At 38.6% G+C, this 12,131-nt stretch overlaps 1 protein-coding gene across 2 annotated transcripts in view; it reads left to right on the top strand.

The window, feature by feature from the left end:
- LOC146003259 (RUN and FYVE domain-containing protein 2) overlaps positions 1-11,920 on the top strand; it is a 134,317-nt gene extending 122,397 nt beyond the window's left edge. For both annotated transcript variants that reach the window (XM_083141444.1, XM_083141443.1), the window contains exon 12: positions 3,814-11,920. In XM_083141444.1, the coding sequence (XP_082997570.1) occupies positions 3,814-3,951 (138 nt within the window). In that variant the 3' untranslated portion in view covers positions 3,952-11,920. The remainder of the gene's footprint in view (positions 1-3,813) is intronic.
- The last annotated feature ends 211 nt before the right edge of the window (positions 11,921-12,131 follow it).

The raw sequence follows: 12,131 nt of genomic DNA, 5'->3' as shown, positions 1-12,131 counted from the left end.
TGTTTTACTACAAAGGAATATACGAGGTGCATCCAGAAAGTAAGTTTCCCTATTTTTTTCCCGTGAAAGTAAACATAATGAGCCGTGTAAATTGCGCATGCGCAGCAGAGCTAAGACGTATCAATCATATGCCAGGCGGACAGATCCTGCCCGGCGCCAGTAGCGAGGCAGCAGTGGTCCGAAGTGGAAGCTCGTATTCCTTCTCCCGCCGCATGCCAGTAGCGAGGCAGCAGTGGTCCAAAATGAAAGCTCGTATTCCTTCTCCCACCGCATGTGAGGTTCGGTCCGTGATAAAGTTCCTGAATGCACAAAGCATTGCGCCAATTGACATTCATCGTCAGCTCTGTGAGGTCTATGGGCCGAACATTATGAGTAAGCAGATGGTGCGTCGCTGGTGTCAGCAGTTTTTGGAAGGTCGTCAAAGTGTCCATGATGAAGAGCGCAGTGGGCATCCGTCCCTCATCACTGATGATCTGGTTGAGCTGGTGCGGCAGCGCATCGTAGAGAACCGTCGCTTCACGATTACGGAGTTGAGTAGCCTTTTTCTGCAGATATCGCGATCCGTGTTGCATGAGATTGTCACACAGCGCCTGCTGTTCAAAAAATTGTGTGCCAGGTGGGTGCCGAAAAACCTGACACCCGAACACAAAATGAAACGTTCAGGAGCAGCACTGACATTCCTGCAACGGTACCATGATGACGGCGATGATTTCCTCAACAGGATCGTCACGGGCGATGAGACGTGGATTTCGCACTTCACCCCGGAAACCAAGCAGCAGTCAATGCATTGGCGGCATAGTGGATCTCCGGTCAAGAAGAAATTCAAACAGACGCTGTCGGTACAGAAAGTGATGTGCACCGTGTTTTGGGACAGGAAGGGCATTTTGCTCATTGACTTCCTCCCCAGAGGTGAAACGGTGAATGCTGAACATTACTAAGAAACACTAAGGAAATTGCGACGTGCCATTCAAAACAAGAGGCGTGGCATGCTTACTGCAGGTGTTGTGCTCCTCCATGACAATGCTCGTCCACATACGGCTTGGCGCACAGCAGCTGTTTTGACGGAATTTGGCTGGGAGTTGTTTGATCATCCACCTTACAGTCCTGATCTGGCTCCCAGTGATTTTCACGTTTTCTTGCACCTCAAGAAATTCCTGTCCTCCAGTGAGCGTTTTGGCAACGACGAAGAGCTGAAGACGTCTGTCACATGCTGGTTCCATTCACAGGCGGCAGAGGTCTACGACAATGGGATCCAAAAGTTGATACCACAATACGACAAGTGTCTCAATTCTGGTGGTTGCTATGTTGAAAAATAGCTGAACCTTTGCTGTACCTGTTGCCAATAAATGGTTTCCTGAAACTGTGTTGTTTTTGTTTTTTTAAAAAATAGGGAAACTTACTTTCTGGATGCGCCTCGTAAATAGGCAAAATTATGCACCTTAGTCATTAGTATTATTCTAACTTGCTTCGTCCTCTGAAATTGCTGGAACGCACGTAGTCTGTGCAATTCCTTTTCAATTGATTGATTTGGTTTATTTTACTTTGCTTCTCTGCCACTTTTAGCTAATCACGAAGATGAGGATGAGTGATGATATGATGATTTTGATGAAGGGACTCTCACAAAGAATGCCTATGCCCAGGCTAGGATTCGAATCCGGGACCGCCGGCGTTGTGGCACAGTGTGCTAACCACTCCACCACGGAGATCTGCCAGTTCCTTTTCGAGTTATACATACACGATACAGAAACGCGTAGTGAGAATTTTGATTATTAAGTAATATTTACTTTCATGAAATAACCAAGCGAAAGTGTAAATTCAACAATGATCTTGCAAGAATATATCCTGCTTTTAAAGGATATTTCATTCTAATATCCAAGAATTAGAAATGGAGTAAAATTCTGTGCTTCAAATTGTAGATAATCTTCGTCATTTGTTAAATATCAGATTAGAAGATTCTTTATTTGCTTAAAGGTAACAGGAAGTTATTGAAAGAGATCACTTGAAAAGTATATATGAGCAAAATGTTAGTAAGATTTTTTTAATATTGATTAAGTTATGAGTAATGGCAAATGTTTTGCCATTTTTTTTGGGGGGTGTCCTCTTTTTTATGGCTTTGTCCTCCTTTTTGCCATGCTCTGTCCTCTTTTTTGAAAGTATGTGTCTGGTCACCCTAGCTACAATTCCAAGGGTCCTAGGTCCAAATCCCAGTCTTGGCATTCGTATTCTTAGTGAGTGTCCCTTCTCTCAATTTCATCCTATCATCACTCATCCTCTACGTGGCGATTAGCTAAAAGTGGCAGAAAAGCAATGCTAAATAACAAAACTAAATCAAATCCATTCTCTGTTCTGTGGGATGGCACAGGCCTGCATATCTTCATGATTTGAAACTTATCCTCTTACAAAAGCGGAGTAAATTGTTTAGTCAATAGTTCATTAATTATCCCGGTGGAGGCACATGGCACTGTGGTTCGGATCCCACTTTAAACTGTAGGTCCAGTCCTGATTAGCCTTACTGTGCATAAAGTTGACTTAAAACACCAACTCAACTCAACTCAGTTCATTAATTATGTCACTCATTTTAGTTCACTACAAAAGACAGTACATATCATTCAAAAAAATAAATTCCATGCAGCAACATCCCACGATGCTTTTTCACTTGACACAATGTGAAACCAACCAGCCAAGTCTCCTCCACGTTCAAAACAAAAATGCCTTGTCACCATTGTAACGCGTCTATTGTGGCTGCTTTGAGATGTCTATGGGCTCTCGCGTCTGCATGTGTTCAATGGGATAGCGTTGTTCTTGTCCCAGAGGACAGTTTCAATTTAACACATGTCACGTTTTTTCCCTTTTCTATAATAGTTTGGTTTCAAAATTTCCTGTTCCTGGGAAAATTCCATGCAGGTTAGCGAGTTAGCATTACAATTGTTGGCAGCACTGAGAAGTTCTAGCTCTTAGAAGATGGAAGACAGGTGTTTTCCAGCACATGAGTGCTAAAATGCATCATGCATTGATCCTGTGGGATTGAGCAGGTGGCAGTTGGGGAAGAATTTTCAGCCATAAGTCTGGAGATAATTTAAAGAAGATCATAAAGTATCATTTTTCCCCACGCTCGTTATGTGAGAGTGAAGCATCAGTCACATTTGCTAGTCTATTTTTTCCTCTGTTTTTGTTTGGACTTCGGAGATAGCCTAACTAGCCTAGAATATAAGCAACTGGCAGCAAGGGGGACCATTAGAAACACTTAAAGTTTCTTGGAAGCAGAACAAAATGAGCACAGGCATGTACTTAGCTGACATGTCCTTTGGTGATATGCAACATAGAAGTGTGGTGAATATATGGCACGGCATATACTAATCAAAATTTACTCTGAAGTAAAATTATTCCCTCCATAGCAGTTTGTTTGAATGTCTTACATGTACATGATAATGTAATTGGTTAATGATTTATTACAAACTGTGCAAGAGGATAAATGTCATACATAATGGAAAGTGTGCCTAGAAGAATAGAGATGTGTTGGAATAAAACTTTCAGTGCTCTTTTTCTTTTTTTTAAAAAAAAAAAAAGGAAGGGAGAGAGAGAGAAAGAACTTATAAGTACACATTAATTAATGTGTAAAGTTAAAAATGGAAATGTATATTCAAGTCTTTTTTTTTTTTAATGTAGAAGAATGATAATTTACCAAGGCCTAGTCTCATGAAGGTTGAAAACCACTGACCTAGAGATTTTTCTTACCTGCTAAAGCTTGAAAGAAAGTGTTTAAAAACTGTGATTCAACGTAAGTAATCTCTGTCATATTTATTTCCTTTTCAGCATCATTGCCGGAAATGTGGACATATCTTCTGCAGTAAATGTTCAGACAACACAATGGCTTTGCCATCTTCGGCGAAACCTGTTCGAGTGTGCGACGAGTGCCATGTGTTCCTTGTAGGAAGATACTCGGTGTTGTAGCAGCTATGTCAACTCTTTAACAAAGGACCTGTTCATTCTACGCTTGCATGCATTTCGTCCTAAGATGCTTGTGAAACAATGGATGAATGGTCCTGCATCCATGATGCTGTTCAGGGTCCCATGTTGTGCTCTTATCTTGTGGTGCATCTAGATATTGTATTCAATCAAGGATTGTTCAGAAAGTTCAGGGGCTAATTCCAGTTTCAGGCCATACATTTTTTTCCAATTGTATTAACTTCTTCTTTTTTCCAACCTGTAATACAGGCTATTTTGCCGAAAGCAGCCGAGATCTTGACATGTTTTCCTATTCAAAAATGTGGATAAGAAAAAGAAAGGGAACATGGGGATCAAAGTAAATGTAAGAAAAGCTTACTTTTGCCTAGTTCTTCCAAAGGTGAATATAAATTATCTGTTATTCCCTATTACATATCTCTAATTGTCTTCATCCTACTGAATGATCAAAACCGCTAGGCTGTTGTTTTTCGTATACTGTCCCTGTGAAGATCATCTTTTGACTGTTGTGAAATTAGCTCTAGAATTTTCTCGGCAACCTCATATTGTAAAGTTGTCCTGTTATAGTGTACAAAGGATAGAGATTATTTTATATACAAATTGTTGAGACTTAAGAGAGAGAACTTTCTGCTATCATGTGCTCAAATAAGTTACTATTTTACTTATAAGTTATTTGTCTCAAGATGTATCATTGTTATCACACTTCAGCAGTGAGCTGTTACTTTGCAGTCATGCTTTCATGTGAATGATTAGTGTATAACAAGTGTCGGGTAATTGTGAAGTTTCTCCTTGCCTGCAAAAAATGGTAAATATGTGATATGATTGTAGGCAATGTGTTGCGTGTATTAGCTCTATAGATGTGAATGGAATTAATTTGAATCAGAGCAGAATTTCAAATGTCGGTGAGATTCAATATTTTTTCATACATAACAGCAGTAATCATGCAGAAGATGGGTATATTCAGAATTTTTTCTAACAGGATTAGTAAATAGATTTTGGCACATTTGTTTTGGAGCAGGAATAAAAACTTAAGTGTAGGGACCTCATTGTGGTTTCTAGAGAACAAACCGGTTTATTACTTTTTTTTCACCTATTAATATTTTCATATATTGCATTTTTATTTGTTCGAGTGTGAGAGAAGGAAAAATAAATAAATAAACCTGCGTTTCATATTGCTTCTCTGTCTCAAGCTCCTGGAGTTAAGGGATAATAATAGTATTTTCCACATCATGATGTTTGTACTGAGATAAAGGGAGGGGGTATTCTTTCTATGTCCAGTATGATAGATTTCTAACATATTTTTCTTGACCATGCTCTTGTCATTTTCCTGCTAATTTTATTGAATAAATCACTCAGACTGCAAATCCTTACAAGGTGTCAAGAAGCTTTGGCAGCAAACCACTGTGGCAAAGTGGTTTGTGCAATGCACTACAACACCAGGGGTCCTAAGTTTGAATCCTTGTTAGACGTGGGTGTGCCATTGTGTCTGTTCCATCAATCATCCTCGTTGTTGCAACGAAAAATAACAAGATAGAACTACAAAAAGGCCTTTAGAGAACATTTGAAACATGGTTTGCAATTTTTCTTAACTGTTAGAAGCAAATGAGACTTTACCCCAATAAGCTTCAGGGTTTGATTACACCTGTTGGAGTTGATCAAATAAATGTATACAGCAAAACATTAATTTTTACGTTTTTCAGGGGATCAAGCTGATAATACTTAAAATGTGGGAAATGTATAATGCAGGAAAACGTAAAATCCGGGAACATAAAGTTTGGGGTTCCACTGTACCATTCACCTTCCTCTGTCTTATGATGATTTTTTAAGTATGAGCATAATTTAATGCATAATTAATTATCTTTATTGTAAACATACACGTATTACAGTAATTTTCCCTTTCTGTGTTAAATTGATCAGTTGAGAGTAAAAAATACTCAGTTCTCTCCATGCCTGTAATCAAGTTGACTGTCCTCATGAATGAGAATCCTAAACCTCCACAGTAACTTCATGAAAGTTGTTATTTCTACTGAATTAGCTTAGGGCACACTATAACCCAGGTGTTCCGAAACTCTTTCATTTCACAGCACCCTTAGTGTTTCAAGATTTTTCCATGGTGCCCAAGTCAGAAAGTAGACCTATCTAACACTGCAACGCTCAGTTAGTGTGGTTAGGTTGCTTGCCTTGCCGTAAGTTAAAAATAAACACAAGAACATATTTCAAATTCAGGAACATTTTATGTCTAAAAAGTACTAAATAAACACATATTTGGAACAATCATGTCTATAACCATTTGTAGACTAACAAGTAAGTGTCATTTCAGTGAAAATATTTAAACATTTTACAGCACCCCTGCAAGCAAGACATAGCACCGCAGTGCACACTTTGGGAATCTCCGCTATAACCTATAGAAATTTATGCAAGGATCTAAGGTGTGAAAATTGTGTGTGGGGAGGGCACAGGTTTGTTTGGTGGCTCAGTTGTAGAGCATTGGCATTGGATGCTAAAGACCCAAGTTTGATTTCTGGTTGTGTTAGCCACAGTTTTCGGACAGTTTTTCATTGTGTACCTCAGTTTAGTTATTTCTACTTCTAAGTTGTTTGATTTTCACAATTTTCAGGTTTGTTGCAGTGTTGTTAGTTCTAAAGGTACATATTTTGTAGCTCTGAATGTAATTCTTCTCCATGGAATGCCCACGTTGATTTTGTTTTCTTGATTTCCCTTTGATTTTGGGTATTGTTGGGTATTGGTAATCATAATTAAAAAAAAATTTCAGGATTTCAAGAAATTTTATAACTTTAATTTATTTTTAAATTGATGAAATTAAAAATTCGATTTTTCCTGACTATTCAAAAAAAATATGTTGCATCTTGGAGAAATATTACACTAAATGATGGAGTAAATTGGGAAGTTTAGGAAATGAGAGTCTCAGTGCGACTCAAAAATCTTTAGTTATGTCAGGGCGTATGTGCTCTTTGGATTTACCTCACATTCGAGGAACTAATTTGTAACAAAATGTATATTATACTTTAATTACCATAATTTTAATGGGGGACAAATTTATCACATTGGAGAAAACTTCACAATTCCCTTTCATTCAGTTAAACTGAAAACAAACTTCAGAGAGTTATTCTCAGACTTTTTAATCAGGGATTTAGAATTTTAAGTTGCTTATTTCTATTTTCAAATATTTAACTGAACACATTTTGTAAATACAAAAGGGGGATGTGCATTCTTTTGTCAGTTGTAGTTAGTTAGTGTGAGGATTTTCTCTCCATTTCATTATTTGTTAGCTTTGATGCATAAAGTACAAAGATAATGTTTTAAGTATCTATTGCACAGTGTATAATTATCTGATTGTGGACAAATATTCACCAAACCTATACGATGATGTACATATATTTAGTTACAAGTATGGTATAAAGTTTTGTATTTATTGAGAATTTTCATTATCACTCCATTCCATATTTTATTTTCATGTCAATCAAGTGTAGCCGACCCAAATGAGAGAGAGGCAGAGGGGGAGAGAGATATAGCAATCTAAAGTTCCAATCATTCTTTAAACTTTAGATTCATTCTGCCTCTGTAGTAGACTGGTCAGTATAATGTGCTATGAAGGCAAAGGTCTCAGGTTCAAACCCTGGTGAAGTTATGTTTCATCTTTCATTTCATCTGTTCATTATCCATTCTTACTGTAGCGATTATCCCAATCAGTAGAAAAGTAACGTAAAGTAGCCAAAATCAAAAAGAAAGAAATGGTAGGCCCATTGCAATTTACCCATTTGAAATTTTAAAAAAGCACTTAGCCTAACTTTAAGAATGTAAGAACTAATTGGCAGAGTGGTTCAGATCACACTTTAAACTGTAGGTCCAGTCCCAATGAGTGCATCTGTGCTTAAACTGGACTTAAAACAAAAAAACTCGAGCAAGAACTAACTGCCTTCAAAGTGGTGTTTAATTTAATCCACTGTAATTAACTATGGTCTTCAAATTTTTATCTCTAATGAGATTATATTAATGAAAGCAAGGAATTGAGGATAAAAGAACATTTTTGAAGCAGTGAATAATATATTTGGTACGGTCAATAAATAACCGGAATGAATGTTGTACAGACTTACCTTTTAATACTGGTCGGCATACTCCCCTGCGTTGTTGAGGAAACCATCCCACTGCTTCACCAGATTTTTGATGCCCCTGTCCCAGAAGTCCTGTGAGCACCAATGGAAGACCGCCTCCTGCAGTTGTGCATCCGAGGCAAAGGAAATTAACACATAAAAGTCACATGGGGATAGGTCAGGGCTGTATGAGGGATGATCTAAGCATTCCCAACCCATTTGTGCGATCATGTCCATAGTGTGCAGCAACGTGGGGATGTACATTGTCTTGCTGTAGTATGACACCTCGTGATTGTGCCTGATTGCAGGTCTCACCTCGTTTCGCAAGATGTCAGAGTACAGAGCAGCATTCATTTTCTCACTCCTCCGGAGGAAGCGACCGAGAAGTGGACCATGATGGTCAAAGAAAAACACAAACATCACCTTGCGAACAAAGTCGACTTGTCTGCTTTTCGTGGGTCATGGGGACGAGGGGTGTTTCCACTCCTTGCTGTCACGTTTACTCTTGCAATAAAGTTCAGCAGCAACTTATTTTTCTCTATTTGTCATATACCGGCTGAGCAAGATCTCATCCATTGCCACAATGCGCTCCAGGAAACCCTCGCCCTCTGTCTAGTACCGCAGGAGATGCGTGAGTGAGACTCTTCCCCATTCGTGTAGTCTTTTGCTCCTATGTGAGTGTCTTTGGCACCCAGGCTGCACACACCTTCTGCTATTGAAGGTGTTCATGAACAATAGTGTATGCTGTACCATGACTAATGTCGAGTTCGGTTGCAATCTGGTTCAGACTAATCCCCCGACACTCCCGTATGAGGTCATCAATGGCAGAAATGGACTCATCCGTAATGGCACATTTAGGGTGCCCACTACATGCCGCATCAGACGCTGTTGTGTGTCCTGCTTGAAACCGACCCGCCCACTCATATACTTGTGTTCGGGACATGCACTAACCACCATATCCAGCAGTCATACACTTGTAAATGTTCCCTGGTATGTTGCCTTCTGCTGTCAAAAACTGTATCACGGATCGCTGAACCTCCTTTGTGGTACCTGACACTGTGAAGGCCATGACTCACCTCACTGAATGGCTAACTGGCACCTTGGAGGCAAATTGCACATACACAACCTCCCTTCCCTGCCAGTGCTGCCACCTAGTGATGTGGTCTGGAACTCGTCTCACAAATATGGGGCGTCCCCCAGCCTGGCCTACATATCCTGTAAGTTTCATCGCTCTGTCATTTTATTTCGCTTTTTCATGGCATTTATCCGGTTATTTATTGACCGTACCAAATATTATCATTCCTTTATGATCATGAATATTATTTGTATTTCATGAAACAGCATTAAATAAATATCTCTCATACTGTCCACTTCATTATCCATGAATTTCCAGCGCAATGGAATCTCAATAAACATTCAAGGAATACACTGTATCGTTGTTTTAGAAAGAGCATTCTCTCTAACCATTGTTTTCATGATGTAATGCTACATGTCGTTCCATTTGTTTATTTATTTTCAATGGCAGAGTTAAGGCTATTCAGAGGCTTTTCTTCCTCCCAATCATATACATAAAAGTATATGTTAATACATTAAGCACAAAGTACATGTACTCGTTTCTCATATGTCCAGACACACACACACACACACACACTTACACATGCCCTACATTCATACATACAAGTCATATCACGCTGAATAGAGTATACAAAATATGGGGTGCAAAATCTTTAAATAGTATTCAAATAACTATATTCATTTGAAATACTTGTACAGTTGATTCAATTTGTTTATGAAAGCATAATCATAGGTAGGGTGAATGCGTGAGGATATTGAGATATTGGAAAAGTCATGCAACAAGCAGTGGTCACACTGTAACTGATATCTTTTCAGATAGAAGGGTTGTATTGTTCTCCAATTCAGACACCTTTTATAAAAGTGTCATAATCAAATAATTATTACAAAAGCATAATAAAACAATCATGTCAAGACATGATTTAACCATTTACATCCACAATATCTGTACTTTCATAATGGTGGAAACTAACTATTAATTAAATAGGAATTGTAGCTTTCCTGGCTACGTGGTTTGAACAAGTGTTCTCGGGTTACCAGCCAGGTTAAATTGGAGTTGGCTTCCAACGTTTCGAGGGCATACATTGCTCTCATCTTCAGGGAATGTAGAAGTGGAGATCAGTGTAGGTTAATATACATGACTATAATGTGGCGGAGTTTGGATTCTGTCTTCCTATTGGATCCTGGTGTTCTCATTGGCTGGTGTCAGGGGTGCCAGGTACAGGGTGAAGACAATTCACAGACCGCCACTGAAAACCGTTCAGTCAAAAATGACCTGGAACTCCATATTCCAGGAGTATACCGAATACCCTGTGAGTGTGGGACACCATACATAGGCCAAACAGGACACACCATTGAGCAGCGGCAGAATGAACATCAACATAATATCCGATTATTCCAACCAGAAAAGTCAGGACTTGCTGAACACAGCATCACCGAGGGACACAGGATTTTATTTGCCGACACCAAAATAATAGCCAAATGTGCCGGTTACTGGGAGCAACGGGTAAAGGAAGCCATAGGCATATCACGGGAAAGCACCAATCTCAACAGGGACATGGGACTTCAGCTCAGTCATGCCTGGAACCCACTTCTTCGTAAAAACAAGACACCAGCCAATGACAAGACCAGGATCCAGAGAGAGCCAATAGGAAGACAGAATCCAAACTCCGCCACATTATAGTCATGTATATTAACCTACATTTCTACATTCCCTGAAGATGAGATGCCCACGAAATGTTGGAAGCCAATTCCAATTTAACCTGGTTGGTAACCCGAGAACACTTGTTCGTATTAATTAAATGTTTATAAATTCATTTTAAAGTGAAGTTACCCCTCTCTTTTCCTCTCTTTCAAATTATAATTTTGACAATGACGAACATACTAGAGCGACTACAAGGAAAAGAACCTTCAACCAAAAGTCTCCATGCACCTGTCCCTCCATTCCATACAGGAGTACAATGCACAGTAGTCGCAGGTCTGCACAGGCCTGCAGTTCCACCACAGAACATTTTTTTATGTAGTTTTTATTTCCCTTAATTTATGCAGAATCATGTTTTACGTATACGTGTAGATGGAGAAACTAAAAAAAAACTGTGCAATGTCCCTTTTAGGGCCAAGTCCAGCAAAACAGCTTAGCAGTGGACTACACATGGACAATGTATTGAGTCCCAACACTGCTGTTTTTTGACTATTGAGACAGAATTGAGTAGCTGACCCCAAATAAGAGCAGCTTCACTAGTAACTAGCTTCATGGCGTGGTGCTATGCACAGGGGAGCACTTTACCTTTTACCTTTATCACTAGTAACGATGTAAACATTTTTACAAGAAATTTCACTGATATTATTTTTTTCTGTATTTCTATTTGGCCAATGGATGTGAAGCAAATGTTATTACACAATTTATTTTTATTTGTCAAGGCTAGCAGAATGAAATGTGTGTGAAAAAAAATCTCACTTTTCAATTTATCTTTTCGAGTATTTGTAAGAAGTTTATAAAACTGTTTTAACTAAACTTCTTACTTATTGATGTACACGAATTTCCATCGATATTTATTGTATCAATTATACTCTGTTTTTTTTGTAATGCATTGTCTTATATTAAAACAATGCAAGAATGTTTGTTGTGTTTTGTAAGTTATTACACAAATGTTGTTTTTATAGTGCTTTTTTTCAGTGTGGAGAACTGTGATCTTGGTTGGTCAATTCTGAATATGTTAATGTGTCACTTTCATAAGTCTATAAAAGCATAATAAATATCTCGGTAAAATATATATTTTTAACTTACTTCACATTAATATTCTTCATAGTGATATACAACCTTTGTTGGACAAGTTTCAGAGCAGAATATCTATGACATAGTTCAACCAAATCCTTCTGGTTTCCTTTATTCAAATAGGAGATATGTTCAGTGGCGGATCCAGAAGTTACAGTTGGGAGGGGCGAATTTCAGTCTAACCTGCACTTTTACTGCTTTATGTAAAA

The sequence above is a fragment of the Lepisma saccharinum genome, chromosome 20 (genome assembly GCF_977018435.1).
Source record: "Lepisma saccharinum chromosome 20, izLepSacc3.1, whole genome shotgun sequence".
Classification (NCBI taxonomy): Eukaryota; Metazoa; Arthropoda; class Insecta; order Zygentoma; family Lepismatidae; genus Lepisma; species Lepisma saccharinum.
The sequence above is the reverse complement of the archived record's forward strand: the minus strand, read 5'-3'. Positions and strand labels throughout refer to the sequence as shown.